Consider the following 25,638-nt stretch of genomic DNA (forward strand, 5'->3'; position numbering starts at 1 on the left):
TTTGAATTTGGAAAAAGAAATAATTAAAACAACAACAACCTGGGTGCTCCTGATGTGGATACTATCATGGATATTAATAGTATTTGGAACTGAAATGAATGAGGTTATCTTTTACAGGCTCAATATTCATCAATGAAAACATGTAACTGACAAATTCAGCCCTGTAATCAAGCAGTTTAAGCCTTTCCCAGTATAGAATAGGAAGTTAGAATGAATGCTTCTGTCATTGGGCTTGCATCGAGTAAACTAGATAAAGATAGTTTAACTCACTCACCTTTCACTGGTACTTTCTCTAATTTAGAAACAGAAAAGTCCAAAATTAATTTCAGATTCTGAGAGGAGGAACAGTGAGTTTCTGGGAGAACTTAAAATCTTTCCTGACAACCTGGTTTGTGCCTCTTCATCATGGGAGTAGCTCTTGAATCATTTTAAAAACTTGGGCAGTGTTTCAAGAGACTTATTGGTCTTGCCTCTGCAGACTCATAATTCCTTCATCTGTTCTTGGGAGGAAAAAGCAGTTAGAGGCTTAAAAGCTGGACGTCTCTGCACTCCCATCTCCTTGTTCTTCATTCTTATCCAGGCAGAAAGGTAATGGGACACTTTGTCTCTAGCAAAGGGATATTTTCCAATACTGAGGTGTTGCCTGACACAGCTGGTCAGAGAAGTTAGGTGGGAGAGGGGAGGGGAGGATCCAGAGTCACCCCCTATAACTGGTTACTGCTTTTCCCACAAGACCGTGTGTTGATAGACCTCCCTTCCTTCACTCTTTCCCTTCCTCTCCCCTCTCAGTCACTGTCTCTTTCCTGACCTTCAGTTTGGCCTTTCCTAGTAAGAGGTCAGTATGTTTTCACACTTGGGAAATCTCATTCAAGAATTTTTGTCAATGGACAAGTCATAAGAAGCCCTTCCATTTTAGGGCTCGTTGACGTCACCAAGGAGGCGATAAATATCTGTTGATATAATTGGATGTGAGATTCAGTGTTGAGAGAGCAAAAATTCTGCCCCTCGTTCCCCGGCAGGGCCCTGTGATTTATGCAGGAGCAGAGGCAGCACGCAATCGAGCTGTCAAGAGAGCGTCAGCTTATTAGGCAGATGCCGCGTGGTTTCTGAAGAGGGTCGACGCTATAAAATCCCACTCCGGGCTCTGGAGTGGAGAAACTCGGAGCCCAAGTCCGTGGAGAGACTGAAGAGAAAGAGAAGAGGGAAAGAAGAAGAGAGTGGGGAAAGAAGGGAGAAAGGAAGAAAACCCCTGAGAAAGCCCCGGACACGTTCCTCTGCAGAGAGGCGCAGCGCTCCGCTCGCCTGCAGAAGCGCCTCGGAAGGTAGGGAGCGCCTAGACGGAAACGCGCCTCCAACTTTGCGCTGCCCGAGCTGCCACGGTGCGCGCCGCGCAGCCAGCTGTCCCTAGGCGTGTGTGTGTGCGTGTGTGCGTGTGTGCGTGCGTGTGTGTGTGTGTGTGTGTGTGTGTGTGTTTACCGGCTGTGCCTCAAGATTCCGAGAGTAGCTGGGATGTGGCTAAAGCGAACTTAGACGGCTGCTCATCGTTACCCGAACTGGCAGTTATCCCTCGCTGGCTGCGTAAATGAGCCCCCCATCCATCCCAGCCGCCGAGAGAAGGATGCAAGCGCAGGGATGGAGAACGAGGAGGAGGAGGCAGCAGTTCTCAATTGGGAGGAAAACGCTGAAACATCCGGAAGGGGTGGGGTGGGGGGGGGGTGGGGGGAGATGTGTAGAACAGGTGAGATCTTAAATTTGGAGGTCTTCTCTAGAGCTCGGGGGATTGGTTTGGGGGACCGTTACAAAGGGGACTCAGGGACCGTCCGTCCCTTCGTGAGTCTCGTAAGAAGAGTCAGTCCGGCCTGACGAGGGGCTGAGCTTTGGCGCCGAGCCCTGCAGGCGTCCCTTTTCTTGCTCCCCGTCTCGGTCTCCCTCCAGCTCGGGAAGTCCGAGTTTGCGCGCTTCAGCACCGCGGACAGCGCCCGCCCAAGCCCCCGAGCCAGGTCTGTGGGTGTGGTCCTGTAGGAAGCCCCCCCCACCCCGAGTGCACCTCCCAGTTGAGCTCAACTCTGATCAACTCTCCCTCTCTCTCCTTCTGTCTCTCGCTCCGCCCTCTGCCCACCTCGGTGCCGCACGTAGCGCCCCTAACATGCGGCTGCCGCTGCTCGTGTCCGCGGGCGTCCTGCTGGTGGCTCTCCTGCCCTGGCCGCCGTGCAGGGCCCTCCTTAGCCGGGGGCCCGTCCCGGGGGCCCGGCAGGCCTCGCAGCGCCCCCAGCCCCTGGATTCCTTCCAGCCTTCGTCGCAGCCTCAGCAGCCGCAGGCTCGGCCCGTCCTGCTCCGCCTGGGGGAGGAGTACTTCCTCCGCCTGGGTAGCCTCAACAAGAGCCCCGCTGCTCCGCTCTCGCCCGCCTCCTCGCCTCCTGCCGGCAGCAGCGGCAGCCGCCTTGCGCCGGACGAGGTGGCCGCCAACTTTTTCCGCGCGTTGCTGCAGCAGCTGCCGCTGCCCCGGCGCCCGCTCGACAGCCCTGCGAGTCCGGTGGAACGCGGCGCCGAGAACGCCCTCGGCGGCCGCCAGGAGGCACCGGAGAGGGAGAGGCGAGCCGAGGAACCTCCCATCTCCCTGGATCTCACCTTCCACCTCCTCCGAGAAGTCTTGGAAATGGCCAGGGCTGAGCAGTTAGCGCAGCAAGCTCACAGCAACAGGAAACTGATGGAGATTATTGGGAAATGAAACGGTGCGTTTGGCCAGAAAGATTCTGCATTTAACACAAAAAGTAAAAATAAAAAATAATGCAGTATTCTGTACCACGGCATTGCTCTGATACCATTTGTTTATTTTTATATAGCTTGAGACGCAGAGGATGTACAGCGAGAGCGCCCATACTCCTTAGTGAGCATGCACAAATGTATTCACGCGCAGCAACGCAACATCCTGTAATCTGTACCGTGTACTTATAGTTTCTATTTCCAGGTGTCTTTAACAGTGTTTTAAAGCGAGTATAGACCCAGGAGGAAATGTTTTGAAGAAGCAGACAGAAGTCACCCAATTGATTTGGTTGTGATTTGAGCCAGAAAGAATGTCATTCTCTTGGGTGGGTGAGTCAAAATCTGTAAGCTCTTTGAACCAACTTTTCCTTGTAAACGTTTCAGTAATAAAACAGCTTTCCAATCCTTGGTCAATTTGGTTCTGTAAGAGAATGTTGAATATTTATATTTCTAATAAAAGCTGCAAAGGTAATCATGACTTTATTTTTCCTCTTCAGTGCTCACAGGGGAATATACTCTGAGCTCCTTACTTCCTCCAAATTGACTTCAGCACAAGAGAAAACCAAACCCCTTGCATTTAATTTTCTACTAAAAACACAAACCTATGTCAGTGGCTTACACTGCAACCACCTTGGACTCATCTCTGCACCCCAGATTACTCCTCTGAGGTTGAGTTAAATAATTTGGAAAGTTGTTTCCAGTTCTAAGGCTTGGTAATTCTATAAATAGAAGATTGATTCATAATGGAAATAACATCTAACCCTGACTACCTATAAGATGTGAAATAATTGGGGACAGTGGGGAAGGAGGAAAGGAAAAGAGGACAAGGGCTGTGGGGGGGCTTTCCTCCAATTAGGGGCCAAAATGCTGCATTGTTTTTCCATGAGAAAGGCTTACTTTATCAAACGATTACTTTGGTACCATTAATTATCTTTTTTCTAAGCTATTTTCCACTGCTGTCTTCTAGTAGGAGAAACTTAGTATCCTCTCCACTTAAAAGAACTAAATGTAGTTGCTGTAAAATGGCCCTTGGGAACATTTTTTTTATAAAGCACATTTTGACTTGAATAACTTCACAAATACCTCATGTATGTCTATGCCAACCCTAATCGCTTTAATTCTTAGGAATACAAACTATCTCTATGCACTTCTAAAATCAAACAGCACACCTAATTAGTTTTACAATGCACTCGCCTTTGGTAGCTTAGTTATAACTTTAAAAATTCAATCGGATGTTTAATACTTCAGAATTAATCTGGATGGATGAGGATACTTCTTCCCGTAAGACCCTTTAACTTCACGTGATTAGTGGATTAATAAGATGATATGAAACATAATAAATCATTGTGAGACTAAGTTGTTAAAAACAGCATTTATTTAAGAGTTCATACAGAGTAAAGTTAAAACTTATGTTTCGAAGGAGGCAAAATTATGGTGGAACAAATAAAGCATGATTTAAATACATATATATATATATTTGTACATGTATAATGTGTATTGTGTGTGTATATATATATATATATTTAAATACATGCAGTTATTCTACAGTTCAGCAGATTGGTGCCTCAGTGGATACATAAGAAAATAGCCAGTTCCTGTTGAAAAGTCTTTTTTAGTTAAAGTGCCTGATATCTGCATATCTAAAACTAAGATTAGAAAAATGTCACAAGAAATGTCCTTGGCCTTTAGCCTTCTGGACTATGAAAGTGTCACCAGAGTCAAAGAACATTTCTGGATATCCATTCAGCGACATCAATGGTGGAAAAGAGGAAAGCTTTGTGAAGCATCTCATATCTTTGGTCAATGATTTACCTTTTGTCCATATATTGATAAATCAGTCACTTCTGAATTAACACTGAATTTCACTGACCACCTGCATTGTTAAAGAGGAAAGAGAATAAGAGCTACTATGATATCATAACAAAAGACAGTGCCTATTAGAGACGAGAGTGTAGTGCCCACATTTTTCAACACCTGCCACTTGTTACTGAAACACACACACACACGTACCACACCTACAAACCCTTCATAATGTTTCCCACACAATAAAAGATTTGCGTAAGATCAAGTTCCTTTTTTCCCAATGCTTTCTGCAACTGTTTTCTCAAAGCATTGTTTTCCCTCAATGTGTTAGCTAAGTCATCTGGAATTAAAGGGTATTTTTGGTAGAAATCCCGTTCAGAGGTCCCTTTCATCATCTGCATAATATTAGTTTCATCTAGGTTCCCTGCTGCCTGTGTGAATCTCAGCCAGGCAGACAGAGGTGCAGCAGTTGGAATGAACATCATTCGTTCAGGGAGTTCAACCAGGAAAAGGAGAAGACATGGCGAGCTGGCTCAGAATCAGCTCCATTCCCACTCCCTGAAGCTGCAGCCTGTCCCTGGAGGGGAGGGTCCTCAAATCCAGTCTGCAACAGAAGAAAATCTGCATCAGAGGAAAAAGAGGCCAGTCCTTTTTGAGTTGGTCCAGTCACTTTTCTATTGAGGGAAAAGGATAATAATAATTATATAGGACATAATTATTATTAGGAATGGAGAGCAAGCTCAGGTTATCTTGGCTATGGCCAAGAGCCATGGAAGGGATTCACACTCATGATCTAAAAAGGGGCAACAGGAATGCATGCCCCTTGGGAAACAGTACAGGCTATTCTACTTTTTTTTAAAGTCCACTTGTACATGATTTACTGAGATGAAAATAACATTAAAACTAGTAGGAATTTGGGTTTAGAAAAGTCTGCAAAATAAATAAAATCCTGATTTAAATGACTTCACTACATCACATGACATATTATAATCTCTCCACTGCTAAAGTAAGAATTTCTACCAGCATATGAAGAAAAAAAAATATATATATATATATATATATGTAATTTTTTCAAAACTGCAAGCTTAGTTGTGAGCAAATCATGAATAAAAGGACTTTTTTCTCCAGGCAATAAAATCTAATTACATAGACATTTCTAAAGAGATATCTTTTATAGATACCAGACAGATACAAGTTATGATTTTGAAGTCATTGATCTATCTAATCTCATAAGTGAAATTTACTTATGATGCCTTGAATTTAAAAAATAATCACTCAGTGGAATGAGGGAGGGACAATCATAAAGAAGTCTTGCTGAAATGCGACTTGAAGTAAAAATTCAGACTGCTTACATTGAAGGTACCATGACAAACAGAGAACTTCCTCAGAGAACTACCAAACACAGACTAACATTCTGACGACTTCACTGGTAAAGTTATCACATGGGATTAGAATGCCACTGATGCCAAAGCAATGAGGTAGGCACATGCATTCAACCCAGAATCCCTGGGTGATGTTACGAAGCTGCTGTATGAATGGACAATACCTGGCACAGGCAAAGCAGAACTTTGATAACTATGTTGTTTTGTTGCCACTCAAACTAGTTTCAAGAGAAAAATGAGTGCTTGTCCTGCACTTTACCAGATTTTACCCTAAGTATATACCGGGTGCTGATGTTTCAAGCTCACTAAAATTTTCCCAAGTCCTTATGGCTTTAGGATTATCCTTCCCCCTGCCATGTTGTTCCCTGATAGAAAGTTAAGAAGGGCCATGGAATCGTATTAGCCACAGTAGAATAAAACTAAAGCAGGTAGATTTCTATAAAGGAATAGTTGAGACATCAAGTGTGACTGGGCTTTTTTTAAAAGGCTGTTATTAGATTCTGTGGGTAAGGGGTTAGCCACCTCAATGTCCTTGAAGTTGACATGGAATAAACATCATCCTGACAGAACCCTGTGCCTATGTATGCATGCTGAACTCTTCTCTTTTCCATCATAGTCACCTTACTCTCACGAATCCTAAAAAAACCCAGGTGATCTAGGCATATCATTAATGTGTAAAGTACTTTTCTCTAGCCATTCTGTGTGAGTGAAGAGTGAATTCTGCCTAGATGAACAGACCATCAGGCTTCATTTTGTAGCCTCTTTTCCTTGAAGGCAATTTCTAATCTAGAGGAAACTTCCATGACAGTTGTTCTGAAATATCTGAAGGGTGAAACTAGAGTTGGGTAAGGTATTTTCTGCAGAGGAATAGAATCTTTGTGACACTGCTGGTGGCTTGCAAGCCATTTGGGGCTGCTTTTGGAATCTGTATATATTTTAGTGCGTTTTTTTTATACTCGAGATTAAAATCTATCTTCCATTTTCAATGTTTTAGCTGTTAATACCCTACAGCCTTCAAAACTTGGTATTAGATAGCTTGGGTTTGCTACTTTTACACTCTCATGTTTTTAGTCAGTTATTAGATTCCAAACAATATGGACCAATGCTATCTTTCAGAGCAGAAAGGCCGGTGCCAGAGCAGGGGGCTAAGAGCGGAGATTATCCTGAGTATCTATAGGTGATTATACCGTCTCCTTGGTCTTATTTATGTGAACTTGAGGACCACCCCGCCCCGAACCATCTCAGCAAGGAAGTTTTATGCAAAGAGGCTTAGCCTGGTTTTGAATCCCAGACTAACAACTTATTAGCTGTATGACTCGGGCAAGTCACTTAACCTCTCTGAGCCTTAGTTTTCTCTTTTGTGAAATAGAGATGACACCCTATCTCACAAGGTTGTTGTAAGGGCTGAATAAATAAAGTAATGCACCTAAAGCACTTTGCACACAACTCACTTATATTAACTGCTTCATAAATGTCCGTTTCCTCCCTCCCTCCTTTCCTTTTCCTCCCTTCCTCCCTTCCTTCCTTCCTTCCTCCCTTCCTCCCTCCCTCTCTCCCTCCTTTCCTTTTCCTTCCTTCCCTCCTTTCCTTTTCCTTCCTTCCTTCCACCCTTCCTTCCTTCCTTCCTCCCTCCCTTCCTTCCTTCCTCCCTCCCTCTTTTCCTTTTCCTCCCTTCCTTCCTTTCCTTTTCCTCCCTCCCTCCCTCCTTCCCTCCCTTCCTTCCTTCCTCCCTCCCTTCCTTCCTTCATTTTCTTCTCATATTAGCAAAGAGGCTCCTCTGCCACACAGAAACACCTGGGGACTGTTTGTGAGGAACGATATACAACAGCCAAGACGCCCCAGTAAAGAAAGACAGTTGTATTTGTGATGCTCATCTTTCCAGAACTGGGCGTCACGTATAAGTTTAGTTCCTTTGGCATGCTGTAATCACGGTTACTCATCACCCAGTCCAGTGTACCTCCACGTGGCCCGACTTTATATATGGCTCTCTCATAAAGGGAGAAGGAGTTAAAAATTTAGAAATCTCTCTATAAGCACAGCCCATTCAATCATAAGCAGACATTTTCCCTACAGCCTTCCCCAAGAGAAATGTATATATGTATTCCCTTAAATAGTTTTCCAAATGCTGGCTCTCCTTCATCACAGGAAGTGCTATTTCTTGGGAATAATGATGTCTCATTGAAGTTGAACAAAGGACAGAGAATGATAAGCACTGATCTCCTCTACCTGCTTTTGAGTTTGCCCTGCATTCCAGTTTATTCTGAGATGTATGACAAGGGGAAGAAAGGATTGTTAGTCTGATATTATTTCTATATTTTACACATTTTCCTCAGGTAACAAATGAACAAACTTAACAACCATCATTTAACACTGCTCTATCAGCATGGGGCTTCAGATAAGTTGAGAAATGTGAGTTTTAGTCATAAAATAAAACCTGGAAATGGAACAGGGAGGCAGAATTTTCCATCTCAACTGGGAGACCCAGTTCAGTCAAGATCCACAGAAGACTAGCCGAAGGGAATGATATACCTTTGCTTAAAGGAAAGACCATTTTTCTCACGTGAACTTGACCAGAAATTCTGGGTATTCATGAACCAGACTCACTCAGAAACACAAAATCTTTTATTTTCCTTTGATTTATTTCCTGTTACTATCAAATGCCATTTGAAAGGGAAAAAAATTAATGTCAGATTATGGTACTAGGCTATCTTTTCCCTGCCCTGAAGAGCAGGGTGGTGAGACGTGCTTCTGCTCAGGGCTGAGTGATGTGTACGCATCATCCTTGTTACGTCATCAAGTACCATTTCTTGCTGATGGGGATAAAGTAGCATGAATTCTGCCAGAGGCTTGTGGATATCTTTCTCTGTGTACAGGACAGTTCCAGGTTATGGCCAGTGTTTGCTTGGCCTGAACTGTGCATGGCATTTTGAAAAAGGCTTTAATTAGCTGCAAACATTAAAAAATTAGGAGCAAGGGTGTGGAGAAATAGAAACTCTTGTGCACTGTTGGTGGGAATGTAAACCAGTGTAAAAGAGAATAGTGATTCCTCAAAAAACTAAACATAGAACTACTGTATGATTCTGAAATTCAGTAAGAATTGAAAATAGGAACTCACACAGGTATTTGTACACCCATGTTTACAGTGGCACTATTCACAATAGGTGAAAGCAACCCAAGTATCCGTCAGTGGGTAAATAGATAAACAAAATGTGGCATATGCATACAATGGGATATTACTCCGTCTGAAAAAAGGAAGGAAATTCTGACACATGCTACAACACGGATGAACCTTGAGGACATTATGCTAAGTGAAATAAGCCAGTCACTAAAAGACAAATTAAGTACAATCCCACTTACATGAGGTATCTAAAGTCGTCAAATTCATAGAAACAGAAAGTAGAACGGTGGTTGCCAGGGGTTAGGGGGAGGGGGCAATGGGAAGATACTGCTTAATGGGTATAGAGTTTCAGTTTTGCAAGATGAAAAAGTTCTGGAGATTGGTTGCATAATAGTGGGAATTTACTCAATGCTACTGAACTGAACACTTAAAAATGGTGGTTAAGACGATCATTTTTATGTTATGTGTTTTTAACCACAATTAAAACAATATTTTTAATTAGGAGATTTCCCATTAAAATCTGGATTAGCAGGTCCTCTTGGCAAAGCAGAAATTTAGCAACCCAGAACCTGCAGGAAGGGCTGAGCGGCACGGTCCCGTTGGGCTGGGATGCACTCCCCCGCAGAGTTTCCCACAGTGCTCACCACTCCCTTTTGCCTCCCCCGCTGCAAGGCTGTTTTCAGCGGCCATTTATCACTGTGCTTGTACAGTTGCTATGCTCAAAGTAAGTTAAGAGGAAAGCAAACAATATCATGTATTATATTTGTGCTTCTATCAACATTTTTTCTTTCACCTCACCTGCTTTTTCATTAATCTTACCTTCTTGGTCTGTAAAGGCACACAAGCTTGTTGCTCTTAACAGAAGGTTAGTTTTTAGTAGGAAGGTGTCAAAGAAAAGAGAGGATAATACTCAGTGGAGTCTTTGGCTTGATTTTTATGCTAAATGGGATGAATTTTGTAAAAAAGCCAACACGCTTCTTGTGGCAATATTCTTGACAATCAAAGCGTGAAACTGCCTTCGGTGTTTCACTGAGACCAAATGTGTCCCTGGACACTTAGCGCAGGGGATATAACTGGGGGCCGTTTTGGAGGAAATGCTCTTGTTTGGGCTCGGGGGCGACACCAGTAGCCCCCTTTACCTAAATGCGGCTTGGCCCACTTGATTCACTGACTGAACAAAACAAAACAGACGCTTTCCTGATATTCACTCTGGCATAAGACAGGGTAGCCACATTTATGAGAGGAATTTTTTTTGCGAGCCCGGAATAAACGAGTGAGCTGTGCCAGGTCATTCTGATGAGTAACCGGTGCCCGCAGGCTGCCTCTAAGCTTCCCAGGGCCTCCGTAAGGTGCCAGCCTCAGTCCTTCCCCAAATGAGCGTCGTGTACACCACCCACGATTCTGATCCGTTACAACGTAACTGTCCTGCGTTCCATTCCCTCAGGCTTATCCAAGTGATAGTAACTGATTGGATAAACTGAATTGTAACTGAGACATTAATGGATGCTGATGGCTCCAGGTCCACCCCTGCCAGATACCATTTTACCTAGAAATGGCCCTGCCTCACCCTGAGGGCCGGGCTGTTGTGGACATGTCCGCCACATGCCCAGCACGGAAGGAGGTGCCGGGGGCAGTTAGGAAACTGTGTCCAGCCCCACACCTGGGCCTCGCCCTCCTCTCTGCTGCCATGAATGCCAATCACAGATTCAACCTGATGGAAGGATCTGGTTACCATGCATGTTAAATGCCAGTCTTTCTAGGTCAATCCAAAAGAAGCCTTGAGCATCTACAGTGAAAGCCATTTGACTTAAAGGAATGTGGGTGAGAAGGGTAAGGCTAGACTTGAGGCCACTGAGTGGGCGACCACCGGTGTCTGTCCTGCACCTGCTGGGCTGGGTCAGAGAATCAGAGCCAGATGCTGGAAACAGGTGTGAGGAGGAATGCCGAGGTCAAGGGTAGAACGTTTATTCAGAAAGATTCAACCCAAGCATTGGCCTGCTCCCTGCTTAGCATTCCTGAACCTCAGGTCCCTGGAGAGCTTAAGCATTATGGATTCCAGACTGGAAAAGAGAGTACAGCCAAGACCCTGGGCCAGTCGTCAATGCCTGAGAAGTGACTGGGGCATGGTCGGTGACTCACAGCCAAGGGTCTAAGCCCTGGAAACTCGGTTGGGCAGGTCCATCATGGGCAATTCTTTCACAGGAATGCAGTCATCTCTGCTCAGTGGCAGAGCAATCAAGGTATGTTAGGAAGGCAGCACAGAGCTGTGACAATACAGCACGCGCTCCACAGATGCTAGAGGAAGGAGGAAAGAGGTACCCCTCGCCCCACCAAATGAGCCCTGGAAGGAAAACATTCACTAAAGAGCCTTTTTTTCCCTTGGGAGAATTTACAGTTCTGCACACTGAGGGATGGAAGGGATGGATGAAGGGAGTTGATCTCGGGGCTTCGTTGCCATGAGCTGTCTCCCTCTTGCTAAGTTAGGGAAGATCAGAAACCAGGACTATGAAACGAGAAGAAATTAAACTCACTCACTTTTTCTTAACCTGGAGGAAGATGTGTGGTGTACTCTCTTTGGTCTGTTTCAAACATGGTGTCTAGGAATTGATGGGGTCGGTGGGGAGCAGGAAGGAGAAGTGAAAATGCTGATATCACAGTTCTGCAAAAACTTACAGGCAGCTTTCTTCTCAGGCATGGACCCGACATTGTGTGTCCAGCACAGAGTATGTGTGTTCTCAGCCTTTCTGAACGGAGAGCTGAATTACAAAGGATGCTAATTAGATCTTTAATTCCTCACAAACGGGACTTCTTTGCCTTGTGTGAGGGAAACAGGCAAACAGGTTTTCAAGAGCTGTGGGAGGCTGCTGGTATTGCTATGCCCCATTCACGGACAAGAAAACATGGGATGGTTGAGGAATTGGCTCAAAGTAACTCTATGGGTTATGCTGAGACCATAAAGCCAAGGAGAAAAGAGGCAGCGAGTGCTGCTGAGCGTGTGAGACTCAGGGGACAGGCTGACTCCACCCCAGGAAGTCAGAGACAGGGGGGCAGGTGGGTCAGCAGCGTGGGGTGCAGCCGAAGGACTGGTGCACTCATTTGCAATGTATGCGCACGTCACTGCAGGCGGTGGAGGCCGAGAACCGACCTCTCTATGCCCGTGTGTCATGAGTGGTGAGTCAATGCAGAGAACCCTTGGTCACACTATTTTTGCCTCAATCACGTCAACCCAGGTAAAGTGGGGATTCACCCACTTTTCCTAGATGTGGGCATGGCCTCCATCCTACTGCATGCACACACTCCGTGGTGGTGGACAAGGGGTCACCGGGCACCAAGCTCCCAACTGCTCCATGATTTGGAGCAGGTCACTCATCCCCTATAATCCTCCACTAAAAAATGAGGGAGTTTAACAATTCTTACTGTGCAGGGTTGTTGGGAGGTTTAAATGAGAGAATCTCTGTGAAAGACCTTGCGCATTAGTTACAGTCATTACCACGTGGCACTGGTTTCTCACGATGGTGGATTCCTTCTTTGCTTTGTTGGTTGTAGTGGGGAAAAGGCCTGGAAATCACTGAGATACATAAATAAAGACAGAAAAAAATCCACAGGATGTACAACACTAGCAAGAGTCTTAGAGTCAGAATAATAAACATTTAAAAAGTACGGGAAGCAAAACCCAACTAGCTATGTCATAACAACTCCCCCAGAGAGCTCTCCCCAGTGCCTGCGTTACTGTTTTCAGGAATCGTAGAGCTGTAGGCGCAGGTTGCCAGGGGAAATGAATTCATTACGCTGCTCACATACAATTTACATTACATTTCCCTCTTTAAAACAAATACATCCATTTTAGCTTCCTATTAAAGTGACTTTTACTAAGGAAGCTATTTGATCCTGAGAAATATAGCCTACAGTTGCAGTATAGAATTTTTTTTTTTGGCCCTTCTAGAAAAGTCCCCACATTGACAGTTATTAGGATGTCACTTTCCCAGCAGGAAAAAAAAAAAACCCAGAAAGAGAAAATTGCAGTTGCAGGATACAAATGAAAAAGCATTAATAATATTCATATAATAGTCTCATTAAAACTGACTTCTTTAAATAAAAACCTTACTCCAAAATTTTTTCTATGTAAAAATGCCTGCATTTCATTATCAGAACTTCTTATAATTTCCGGGACTATTAAGTACTGGACAATGTTATGCAGTAAATGTAGGCTAGTCCTGAGTGCTGATTGGTTGTCTCTCTATTTTTACCAAGTGAAATTCCAGCATAGTCAGGGTGCCTGGCTTATCAGCAATTCGATTTATAAGCTTGAATCTCCTAATTTGTAAAACACAAGCAATTGCTCTCAGTAGGGGTTTCTATTTGAAAATAATTTGACACCCTGAATCCCTCAATTAAATTTAGAGAACATAGTTGAATTTTCATTCATTTCAGTTTGTTTTGGAAAATTAAATAGATCATTTCAAAGAACACAGGACCTATAGTCACACTCATGGGAAATCATATTCTTGGTCTCCTGCTTTATTCTTTAAAACGTTCTGTGATACCTTGTGAAATTAATCTTGCTCAGAAAAGAAGCTTTCTGGACCTATAGCCTCAGGCATCTCTCACCTCTCAGTCCCTAGTGGCAGCCGGAGTTGATATTTGCCCTTAAGATCGGAGTGAATGATTTGGTCTCAAAGGTTATTTACATGAAAATTATTTTATCTTTTTGTGTGTGACAGCTCGTGGGGACCCAGGGCTCCACACACCTGCTTTTCCTTGGAACGTTGGCTATTGTTCATCCCAGTTTAAGAAGATATTAATATTTTCAAGGGGACTGAATCTTGGATTAATGAGAAATTTGATAAGATCTCAGGTCTGGGGACACATGTATTGGTTTCTGAGACTCTAGGAAATAAACCCTGGGCTTTAAGAATCTTGGCTAGTGCCATGTGTCTTTCTTTCCTCCTTCCTGCCTTCCTTCCTTCCTGCCTTCCTTCTTTCCTTCTTTCTTCTAAGAAATGTTTTTTATTTTCCCCTGGGAGCACATTTATAACCTCACAGGACAACATTTATAGAACCTGGGTTGGGGACTAAGATGGCCATGGGCTGGTTTTCCTTGGAGATACTTCCCGCACTGGACTCCACATATCCCTTTTGCTATTTTAGAGTGAAGAGCCCAAAGGTGTGGGTAACCCACATTGTCCCAGATGTTCTGTCTCTGAGCTCATGATATATTCGATAGGAAGCATCTGGGAACACTCAGGACAGGAGGAAGGACCATCTGCACCTTCTTGTCAACACTTGGGTTGGGAACCTTGGACCTTCTCAGCCAAGAGGACAAGCCCAGGGTTGGAAGTCCCTGGCCCACGACAGGGTGGCCTCTGCAGTTCCATGGAAAGGGCTGTAGCCAGGACAAGGAGTGAACTGGGGCAGAGGCATGTCATTAAAATGTACAGACATATTAGCTCATAAAGCAATTTACATCTAAACTAAAAATAGGGCCCCACAGACCGGTGAAAACTAATCATCAGACTGTAAAGTTCAGCCTTGTCACTTAAAAGCATCAGGCAGCTCAGCCATCGCGGCCTTTGCGATGCCTGGCCCTGTGCGTGGCTGTGAAAGGAAGGGGGGGACCCGTGTGTTGGGTTTAGGCCGTGAGGTCTTCCGTGGCCAGCCGTTTGGAACGTCTTAGGGATTGTCAGCATCTTCCTCCTCCAGGCTCTCCCCATCGGCCCTCTGACTTCTCTACCCAACCCTAAAAAATAGTATTGATCTCTGAGAGCGAGGACCTCTCTGTATCCATTCAAGCAGGCAGACACAAAAAGAGTTATTTTTTTTTTAACACTTATCTTGGGATAGATTCTTCAAGAAAATATAACAATGCTAATATAGGCACCTAAACAGAGTTTCAGAATACATGAGGCAAAGCTGATAGAACTGCAAGGATAAATAGACAAATCCACAATGAGAGTCATAGATCTCAAAATTCCCCTCTCAGCAACTGATAAAACAAGTAAGCAGGAAATCAGTGAGGATAGAGTGAACCTGAACAACACTCTCTGACCTGGTGGACATTTATAGAACACTCCACCCAACAACAACATAAAATACAAGGTTCTCAACTGCACATGGAACATTCACCAAGTTAGCTCATATTTGGGGCCATAAAACAGATCTTAATACATTTAAAAGGATTGGAATCATATAACAAATATTCTCTCTCCACAATGGAATCAAACCAGAAATCAAACAGAAAGCAATCTGGAAGATCTCCATACAATGAAATACTACTCAGGAATAAAAAGAAACGAGCTACTGATACATGCAACCGAATGGGTGACTCAAGAGCGTTATGCAAAGTGAAAAAAGCCAGTCACAGAAGTCTATATATTGGATGTTTCACTTATACAATCTTCTAGAACTGGCAAAACTATAATGACAAGCAAAACAGCAGCTGGGATGCAGGAAGGAGATTAACTGCAAAGGCACGTGAGGGAACTTTTTGGAGTGATAGAAATACTCTATAGCTTTACTGTGATAGTGGCTACACAATGCTACATACTTGTCAAAACTTCTTGACCCGTACACTTAGAATAGGTAAATTTAAAAATTCACATCATCTGTCATCTCTTCATTCATCTAATATTCCGTGACTACCTTTACTGTGTACATTCTAAGTCTTTGCTCTACTGGGCAATGAGGCCTAAGTACCTTTAGGTGGACTTCAGACATGGACTTTGTGGAGTTTATGGCATCTATAAGGGTAATCACAGCTGTGTAAACATTCAGCTAAATGGGTGCCTAGGAGGAGATTTGGAAACAGTTTGGGAATTAGGGATTTATGTAAGAGCCTCAAGGCAAGAAATACATTTTGAGAAATGCAATGGGCTATCTATTTCACTGAAAATGTATTATTATTATTGTCGCCCAGAATGATTTGTGTCAGGCCTAAGTCCATACCCCTCCCAATGAAAACATCCTGAAACAATTTATAAAATTCTTAGTACCAGATTTTTCACTCTCTAATGTTGTGTAAATAGATGAATCCTTTCATAGAGTAGTTGCTTCCTTTTCCTCATGAGAGAACTAAGACTCAAAGAAATTAAATGTCCAGAGTCAGATGCAGAAGGAACAGGACAGGAACCTAAGTCCTGTCTCTTGATTTCATTGATCTTTCCTGAGCCCCAAGCCTTAGCAGAGTTTCTATCCAACTTGTTTGTCTACTTTCAGACTTGAAGAATGGAATGTGGAAAGTGGATATTCTATCCTTGCAACTACAAATAGCTATGATATGGTGAAAGCTTTTAGGGTCTCTGACAACTACAGCTTCATGCTCTGATGAACTAGATAAACTGTGGTTCTTTACAGAGGTAGATGTGGCAGAGATTTTAATGTCAACAACCCCATCTCCAAAGCAACTGGCTTTCTGCAGGGGTGTGTGTGTGTGTGTGTGTGTGTGTGTGTGTGTGTGTGTGTGTGTGGTGGAAGTGGGGCTGGGGTCCTCCGACCTTGAGGCAGCTGCCATGGTCCAGAGCAAATGTCAGCCAGAGCAGCTGCCAAGTTTATCTACCAAATAGGGAGACATTTCTCTGGAAATCCCTGTTCCCTGTACAGCTCTCATCAAATGGTTTGAATAAATTCTTCCAACCAAAGCCACTAAGCCTCACTGGGAAGGGAGGAAGGGGAACACGGAGGGGCTTTCAATTGTTGCTGCTCCCACTTCTGGAAAAATCTAATTGCCACACATATGCCCAATAAAATACCCAGTTGTCCATGGGGGTGGGCATGGTCCCTGTGTTAACACTTGGGTGTGATTTGCATGTAAGTAGGTAGGAAGAGAAGGGCAGCAGAGGAAGCAGGTTGGACAAGGAAATCACCCAGGAGATGGGGCTCGCAGAGACTGCTTTCCAAGGGCGGCTGGCCTCATCACTGTGTGCTCCCCATCTTATTATTGCCCTGTCTTCTGAGGTTGACTAGGGCGTGGTGCAATTTTTTAAAAAATAAATTTTAAAATTAACACATGAAGTAGATCAAATGCTATTTCCTCCAAACTCTCTTTGCATTGACTGAGCATACCTGAGCAGGCCTGGTCTAGAAGGGTGGGAACTTAGCCATTTTGCAGCTAAAGACCAGTTCATGGGATTTCCCTGGTGGTCCAGTGGTTAAGACTCCACACTTCTACTGCAGGGAGCACAGGTTTGATTCCTAGTCTCCTGATTGGGGGAACTAAGATCTAACACGCCTTGCAGTGTGGCCAAAAAAAAAAAAACAAACCAAAAACATTTCATGTATATGGGCTTTGCACAGTGTAATATAGGGCTATATCCAAAGCTTGTTGAGAAATTAGTTTTCCTTCGAGAATGAAGGTGGGGAAGGCAACATGTACCTCTGATCTAACAAAAAGCAGAATCCCGGTTCACCACCGGTGCAGAGTCAACGTCTGTTTTTTTGCCATGGCCAATTTCTGATGCATAATCTGCCTACGTAATTAGGTGAAGAGAGAAGGTATGTGATAAAGTAGAGTTAATACAGCATCAGAAATCACAGGCAGCAAAAGCAAGGGCAGGCTTCACTGTGTGAATGGCCATGAGGAAAGCGCCTGGAAACATTTGCCTTCTTAAAAGGTTTGCAGTTCCACTGATGGGGCTGAAGTGAGTTTACAGATCAGCAAGATCCTTAGATGCTTCTGAAATTCTAAGGCAACCTCGCTTCCTGACACAGGACCGTATTGTTAAGAGAGGTAAGACTACCAGTGAATCAAGGAGAACTTTTGTGTCACATCCTAAATGTTCAGGGGAAGACTAATGATGAAGTGTGAAATTCTAACAAGCTAACATTGCATTGGACAAATATTAATCTCGTGAGTTGGGTTCTGAGGTAGTGAAGGTGAATCAGGCCTGCGAAACCTTCACAGAGGTAGGGATCTGATGCTGTGGTGACATCTCTGTCCATCTGTCCATACCCTCTTTCAGGCAGGGATCAAAGAGGGGTCCTGCATCATGAATAGGTTTCCTTCGCTACGTGAAAGGCCCTTTCTCAAACCCCAGGAATGACACAAGCAAGGTTCTTTGAAATAAGAAGGTCAGTTCACCCTACCCACCCCGCCCCACCTGCCTCAGCCTCATGACAGGCATGTGAATGACAGCATCCGTGACATGGGCTCAGTGGATGGCAGACAAGAAGCATGACTCTCCCCCTGCAGCCTCAGGGAAGCATTACACGGATATATGGCAACAAAGCCCCAAACCTGAATTCTCAGAATATAAACTGAACTCCTCAGACAATTATTCAGATCCAGTTATTCAGGATATTCCAATTATGCATGGAGTTTTCTCTCTCCCCATTTGCCCCACTGAGTCCATGGCCAATACTTCCTCCCCTGCTTTTCACCGCAAATAATGACAGGAGGAGGAGTTATGCACCTGCGCGGACGATAAGGACACTCAGAACATTCTAGGGCACACAGGTTTCTGGCTGACTGTTAGACACTGGGGCAGGTCCTACTCACACACGGTTATAGACAAGACAGGGACCCATGGAGAGCCTACTGCCATTGCTGAGCAGGCAGCTAATGAGGCAGAAAGGAGCTATGATTGGAGCTTCCAGGGGAGTCAATGTCAACCAGGGAAAAGTCAGCAAGCCAGAAATAGCTGAGTCCTTTCAGCACCAGTCGCCCCGGATCACTTCTGAGCTACAGGCGCAGGGAGCTGGGTCTCGGGTCCAGCAAGGTCATTTACTCAAAAGCACATGGGGTTTGAATCTTTAAATATGATTCATTAAGCTGATAATTTTCAAAAGGCTGCAAAAGGAGTAAGATGTCAGTCCCTAAGCAAACCTCCTAACAGTAATCAAGAATAGGCTTGACCATGAGTATATCAAAGTATATCAAAAATAATATGCTGTTTGCTGGCTTTGTGACTTTTCTTTGGTTCTGATTCTTTATGGCCAGTAGATGAACATTGGCCTTCTGGCTCCTTATGCATTCAGATCTCACCTGGCTGAAATGTCCCTGATGTTGCTGTCCCCATGGCACCCTTCTCTCAGGGCTCCCCTCTCCCAGGAGAGACACTGTAGAGTCTGAGGGTTCAGAAAGAACTAGAAGTCACCTGGTCCACCTGCCCATCAATGCAGTTACCTGGCCACCTCCTGGGCTCCTCTCTGGTGAGGCAGATGAAATGCTGCTACACAATCGAATGGAAACCCTGCGTATTCCTGAATCAGGCCTTTGCTGGTCCTCGATCTGCTTTAAGAGCAGTGCGTCCTCGCAGCATTATGGACATCTTTTGAAACTGGCCTCCCCTAATGGCTATTCTGGAGGGTCCACTCCCACTGGATTACTGAATAATTGTCCACGGAGTCTCTGTTCTGAGTCAGGGTCCCCCTCCATGCAGGATTAGATGATGGAGCGATTCTCCTCAGGAAGGTGCCTTAAGGCCACGAGTACTGTCTAAGAACTTGGTTCTTTTTAGGTGGCTGAGCCTCAGAGTTGGGGAGAGATCCATCCCTGGCCCTACGGAAGAGGAACATTACGGAAGAGCTACACGAGATGTTAGTCAAGGGAAAAGAAAATATTTCCTACCCATTAAAGTAAAAATCAAGCACTGAATCTGACGCCAGATGTAGTGAAGTACAAGAAAAGCCGAAAGTGCTAGGCAGATTGCTAACTCCTGTGAGAGAACAAGAAGAAAGCTTCACTGATATTATCACAAATAATATTTTTCAGCATCACTTAGATAGAGTTTTCCGTTTCGTTTGGAGCGCTCTCCTATTTCGGGTTATCATTGTATCACTGTTTTCAGAAAGCAGTTTCTCCTGACTCAACCTCCACTAAATACGTAAGGAATCCCACAGACTTCCTAGAAATAAAGTTCCCATCAATTTTCTAGAAAACTTTCTACTCCATTTTTTTTAACCTAAAAACAACCACAAAAGGTTTCCTTACACCAAACATTTATTTTTGTCATTTTTCATCTGTGAAAATAAATACATGGCACAAAAGCATGTTCATCTTTGAATTTTCCAAAAATCATTTCCATTTATTACCTCATGGAAATCGAGGTTCACTTGAGCAGATAACAGTCAAGAGAGTAATTTTATGATTTCTGAAAAATATGCTATTTGTTGTTCCTAATCACCTGATGACCCAGGAGCACAGAACTGGAGCATATTTCTCTGCAAGCTCCGTGTCTGGGCAACACTCACACGCACACGTCATGTAAGAATACTCATGGGTATGGAGTAACCATGAACATTCTTCCGTGTGAAGAAATTGTGCAAGATTTCTTCTATGGAATCTTTGAGCCATGCAAACATCCTAACCCAGTGTTAGGAGGAAGACGTGGACTTCACACTTGCATTATAAAAAGAAAAAAAAAAGAGGTATTTAATGACCCTTTAAAAAATTCTAAAGGAAGAAAACCTGTGCTTTTCTGCTCCCAGGGGCACATGCTTAGGAAGCACCAGTTTAATCAAGCCAAGACTATCTTTGCCCAGCTCTCACCGGCACACTCCCAGAACCCATGAATCAGGTTATTTTTCCAGAGTGGACACAGAACTCAGTTCAAACGTGTTCCCCAGGGGTTGTTGGGAACGACACAAAAGCAGGTGATTAGTCTTCGGAAGCTCAAGGAGGATGCAGAAGAGGCCGAGCAAGGTCAAGTGGCCTCTGCAGGGGAGCTAGGGACACCAGGCAGCCACTGCAGGCGGAGCAGCTTTCACCCGCGGGCCTCAGGGCCAGGCTCGCTTGCACCCCTCCCCTGGGAAGCCAGCTGTGAGGTCGCCACGCATGGGCAGAGTGAAGTCAAATTTGTGTTTCTTGTGTTTCATGTAAGGCTTGGAGAAACAAGCCAACACGGGGGCGTGAGTTGCCTCTGTTTTGCCCAAGGCCCTGGGTTCTCTCTGCCCCTCCGGAAGCCCTTCCTTCTTGCCGTCATCCCGGCTGGACCCCGGGCGGCACGGGGGGAGGGTAGCATTCAGACACCGGAGCATCGACACTAACCTGAGAAGTAGCCGCAGGTGAGCTAGTTTCCTTACCACTCACTGCTGCCCTCTCACTGGCTGCGGCTTCTGCCCCTTCTGCCTTCCGCACATTCGGGTCCTCAGAACCTGAAGGCCCTACGTGCCCCAGACCTTCGCTCCCTGGGGTGGAAGGTGGGTTGGTGGTGGTTTTCCGCGTTTGGCCTTTATACCAACTAGGGTAAAACAAGGGATCCGCAGTGTCCGTTGCTGCAGGGACTGGAGTTTCAGACTCTGTGGTCTGCTGAGAGCCAGTGGGTACCACCTCCCCCTTCATAGGACAGATGCATTCAAAAGTAAAAAAAAAAAAAAAAAAAAAAGGAAGAAGAAGAAGAAGAAAAAAAAAAGGCAGTCGATTTTAGTTCCCTTGCGGTTTGAAAACTGATAGGTCTCTGCGCAGTGCCCGATCTAGTGCAGGTTTCAGCTCACCCCACCCTCCGCAAGCACTAAGGGCAAGAATGCAGCCAGCGGCCCTCTGTCTCAGCATCTGCATGTGCCCCCTCTTCTTTTCTGGGCTTGTCTTTCACTAGATGGTGGCCTGGGCAGGCAGACAGCAGAAGCCTAAAACAAAGGTTGCTTATAAAACATCAGATATGGGAGAAAGGGCAAATTATTGACCAGCATTAATTTTTTTCTTATGTTATATGTGGGCCCCCAAAACCTCTTTTCTAAAACCAAAAATTGATCTGATTGATCAAACCCAACTCTCATTTAGTTACCATACCCCTTTCGATCTCACTGCAATTGGTATACCCAGAATTTCAAGATTCTAGGAACTATAAATAGTATTTTAGCCCAGTTTCCTACGGAGACAGAGCATAGGATATAATTCCATCTCTGAGTTCCCTCTCTGAGGTTTTATTGCTATAGATAATTCCAATCCACTTTGAAAGCAGGACTTTTTTTTTTTTTTTAATGCGTCTTCATTGTCCACAAACTCAACAGGTTGGGATCTGTCTGCTAAAGGTGTCATGCAGTCAGTACAGAGGCTTGAACACCAAACAGTGACATCTTAGAAACATAAAGTCAGTCAATCAAGTACAGTATCTGGGATGAGCTAATTTCCTAAGAAATTTTTAAAAACCATTCTGTCAACACATAATCTCATCAAATGACAGGTACACAGAAAACTAAGCTTCATCTATTTGCCCATGGAACAAAAGCTATAGTTCTGTTTCCGGGTAAGCAACAGGGACATAAACTAGCATGGGTTCTCTGTTTAGATCGTTTATTACCTACAGAAAATTCAAAGTTCCGAAAGTGTAACCGTTTTTATTTCTCAACCTCTATCCTACATCTGTACTCAATCCTCATGATATCAGCTCTCTGTGAACTAACATGTTACACACACACACAATACACACACACACACAATCTCCAAAGAGTACCTCAGATTTGAGGGTGTCATTGGTGAGAAAATCATGTGACACTAAGTCTTGCCAACCAGTTATAACCACAAAGAACCTGCTGAGTCACCTAGAGGACTTTCTCCCTGACACTGCGACTGCCCTGAAATCTTTTATCTTCCACATGCAAGTGTCTGGCATAGAGTTTCCTTTCCTTGAGGTAGAATAAATTGTTCAGGCTGTTCAGCAAGGAAGCACGCGTGCGTGGCCTGTAAGAAGGAGCTCAGGAATGGTTACCTGTGTGGCCGGGGCATCGGCAGCGGGTGGCAGGGCTGGAGGAGGCTCTGGGGCAGCCTGGAGCTCCGAGGCGGGCGGAGAGGGCTCCAGGCCTTTCTCTGGACTTCCGTCTCCTCCTGATGACTCTGTTTGAACATTTTCCGCCTCTTCCACTTCTACTACCTCTCCTCCTTCTCCCTCTCCCTCTCCTCCTTCTCCCTCTCCCTCTCCGTCTCCTTCTTCTTCTTCTTCTTCTTCATCTTCATCTTCTGGTAAGGCAATGCATTTTCATATCATTATGATTACCACTGCGGCCACGAGAAACACTACTGGCCAGTATTTATAGCTCAGATTAAGGTCAGGGCTGGGGAAATCCTGTCCATCAGACACTTAACTGTGGCCCGAGTACGCCACGGGGGGGCTTGCGCTTCTAATTAAATGTGGACAACTGTGAGAATGGTTCCAATCATCACCATCCTCCTTGTTCCCCTCACCAGTACTGAGCGTGGTCCTCACCCCCGGGCACCATCCACCTGACCCCCAGAGGCTGTCCCCATTTTTATCATGCTCTGTCACATTTGCAAGCTCCCGGAGGGCTGGGACTGTCACTTATTTATCTCTGTCAAATAAAATGGAAACACAACTCTCTTCCCTATGTCAGAAAACACCGGCCCTGTTTAATTTATCACATTCTTTGTTCAGTGAATGCTGACGTTTGCCACAGTTAACGCCACGACTCTTTTCTTAACCCACTGATCTTAATATTTCCTCAGGCAATATTAATGAGAGACGATATTAAGGATTGTTTTAAAAGATTCATCCTGAAGATTTGCTTCTAAAGTTCTATCTGTGGGCACTGATACAAGTTTATGGCATTATAGTGGTCTAGCCAAGGAATCTCATCATCTAAATGGGCTCCTCTTTTCAACTCTTTCATCAGGATCAATTTCCAAGCCTGGGATTTCTAGGCCAAATGATAGGGATGTGTTTAGAACTCACTGAGTGCATCTGATCACATAGCCTCAGTTTTATTTCCAGGTGTGACTTACTCTATGACCCATTGCTTTTCTTGCCCTATAAAGTTTAAGTGAAAGTGCTACAATGTCTAATCCAAGTGTCTACTATGTTTTATTTTTATCTCATCCTTAACCTTGCACCTGATGACACTTCACATTATTATCATTATGGCTCACACCTTGTGTAGGGTTGAAGTTGAGATATTATAATCACCATCGATTATTAAATATTTGACAACCCAGAGTTAAATGCCTAATACCAGAATTATAATAAGCACTGTGATATGCAAAGCTAAATAAACACCGTCAACAAACTATATGATTCTGTCATGAAATAGAGCTTCACGGTGGATTATGATCCTTGTAAAGTTGTCGACATCCGTTGAGGAGATGATCCTGAATCCCCCTTTCCTCCCACTGAACCCATCTAATGCTTTCACACACCTGCAGTTTTGGCCAAATGGTCAGAAGAATAACAAACCTCTGTAAAAATCAATTTCGCGTATTATTTTTTCTTCTCTACTGAGGTTGACTGCAAAGTGGTTCATGTTCTCATAACCATGTTCTATTTTCTCCATCTGAAATGCCTTCGATGCTTCAGAAATTCTGCAACAAAGACAAGTTGCCACTTTTTGTCACTGTGTAAAGTTTGATAGCCTTGGGTAAAAATGAAAAGTATACTTTTTTTCATGAAATGAAAACTACTTACTTTTGTAACAGGGTTTTGGCATTCTGTGGAAGCAAACAAAAGACAAGCCTACTTAAATTCTTTTCATCAAAGACGGTGTTGAGATTTAATTCTTTCCTTTGCTGACTCCGAACATCTCATAGCTTAGTTTCTAAATGCTGTAAAGAACTGCTGTTTTATACCAGAACCCTTTCATATTTAAGCAATGCCATGGTCCCTTAAATATATGCTTATGAAATAGTTTAAACAGATGGAGATATAAGCACATATATTTTGGTTGAGAAGATAGATCAAAATGAGATGTACAGAAAATAACGAAAATGTGATGACAACTATTCAGGATCATCTCCCCACCGTCTTGGTTTGTTTCCTCAGGGGCCAAAGGGATACTTACCTGCAGAAACACTGCCATTTCCGGCTCATCCATGAACTGTATTCCTGACTCAACCAACTTTGACACGTTCTCCAAATGGTCAGAATACTTTTTGATGAGAGCACGGACATGTTCCAGCTTCTCCTCTTGGGTTCGGGTGATGACTTGGGTCATTTCGTTCTTCCTCTCCTCCAAGATGCCATACAGGTAATCAAACTTCTCACAAAGTTCCTGTTTCTGTTTTCTGCAGCATTCCTGTTAGTTGGGTTAGCTAATGTTAGAAAGTGTTCAAAAGAGTGTCTATCTGGAGAAATCACCTGGACATTTCAGGAGAAAAGAAAATTTACTTACGTAGGATATTTTTTTCTTTTCCCTTAGCCTGTCCCTTAAGTATACATACCCACTGTGTTGATGTGTTGAAAATCCCATTTTTATCATATTTGATACTTAGACCATCCCAAATCAATCAAATTGGCTAAATGGATGGATGATTTTTGGTTTCTTTGGCCGCATCACATGGTTTGTGGGATCTTAGTTCCCTGACCAGGGATTGAACCCGGGCCACGGCAGTGAAAGCGCCGAGTCCTAACCACTGAACCACCAGGGAATTCCCTGGATGATTTTTCAGTCTTCTGTTCTTTATAAGTGGAGAATTTCACAGAAATTAGGACAGATTTGGTTTTAAATTATATATTTTATATTTTCTTTGGAATGAGTATATGTGTGTATTTGGAAAAAACCATGGCACTTCCTGATTAGTACCCTTCAGACTCTCTCTGCTCCATCTACATTGCTATTGTCCTAGCTTCAGTCCTCCCATGTAGATTCCGAAGCTTCCCAATGGCCTCTGTATCTGGGATTCCCTCCTTCAAGTCA

The 25,638-nt window shown here is 44.1% G+C and overlaps 2 protein-coding genes across 5 annotated transcripts in view; one reads left to right on the top strand and one right to left on the bottom strand.

Annotated features, from left to right (window-relative positions):
* The first annotated feature begins 2,146 nt into the window (after nt 1-2,146).
* On the top strand, nt 2,147-2,728 carry CRH (corticotropin releasing hormone). The gene has a single exon (XM_059901972.1). It carries the CDS (start codon nt 2,147-2,149, stop codon nt 2,726-2,728), a length of 582 nt encoding a protein of 193 aa, XP_059757955.1.
* Nucleotides 2,729-4,160: 1,432 nt separating this feature from the next.
* The window catches only part of TRIM55 (tripartite motif containing 55), a 42,109-nt gene continuing 20,631 nt past the window's right edge, over nt 4,161-25,638 (bottom strand). Inside the window, exons 5-11 of one of the 4 annotated variants that reach the window (XM_059901555.1) lie at nt 24,784-25,017; nt 24,411-24,433; nt 24,183-24,307; nt 22,707-22,954; nt 21,047-21,334; nt 19,628-19,715; nt 5,077-5,170 (exon numbers count right to left, since the gene is read on the bottom strand). In XM_059901555.1, the coding sequence (XP_059757538.1) occupies nt 5,160-5,170; nt 19,628-19,715; nt 21,047-21,334; nt 22,707-22,954; nt 24,183-24,307; nt 24,411-24,433; nt 24,784-25,017 (1,017 nt within the window). In that variant the 3' untranslated portion in view covers nt 5,077-5,159. Of the gene's footprint in view, nt 5,171-19,627; nt 19,716-19,981; nt 20,399-21,046; nt 21,335-22,706; nt 22,955-24,182; nt 24,308-24,410; nt 24,434-24,783; nt 25,018-25,638 lie in introns of those variants that run through there. The other 3 variants (XM_059901554.1, XM_059901556.1, XM_059901557.1) reach the window with 3 other exon arrangements.

The sequence above is a fragment of the Balaenoptera ricei genome, chromosome 17, assembly GCF_028023285.1.
Source record: "Balaenoptera ricei isolate mBalRic1 chromosome 17, mBalRic1.hap2, whole genome shotgun sequence".
In the NCBI taxonomy this organism is placed as follows: Eukaryota; Metazoa; Chordata; class Mammalia; order Artiodactyla; family Balaenopteridae; genus Balaenoptera; species Balaenoptera ricei.

Bases quoted from the DNA above. Each gene is read 5' to 3' on its own strand.
- CRH (XM_059901972.1), top strand. From the start codon at position 2,147: ATGCGGCTGCCGCTGCTCGTGTCCGCGGGCGTCCTGCTGGTGGCTCTC.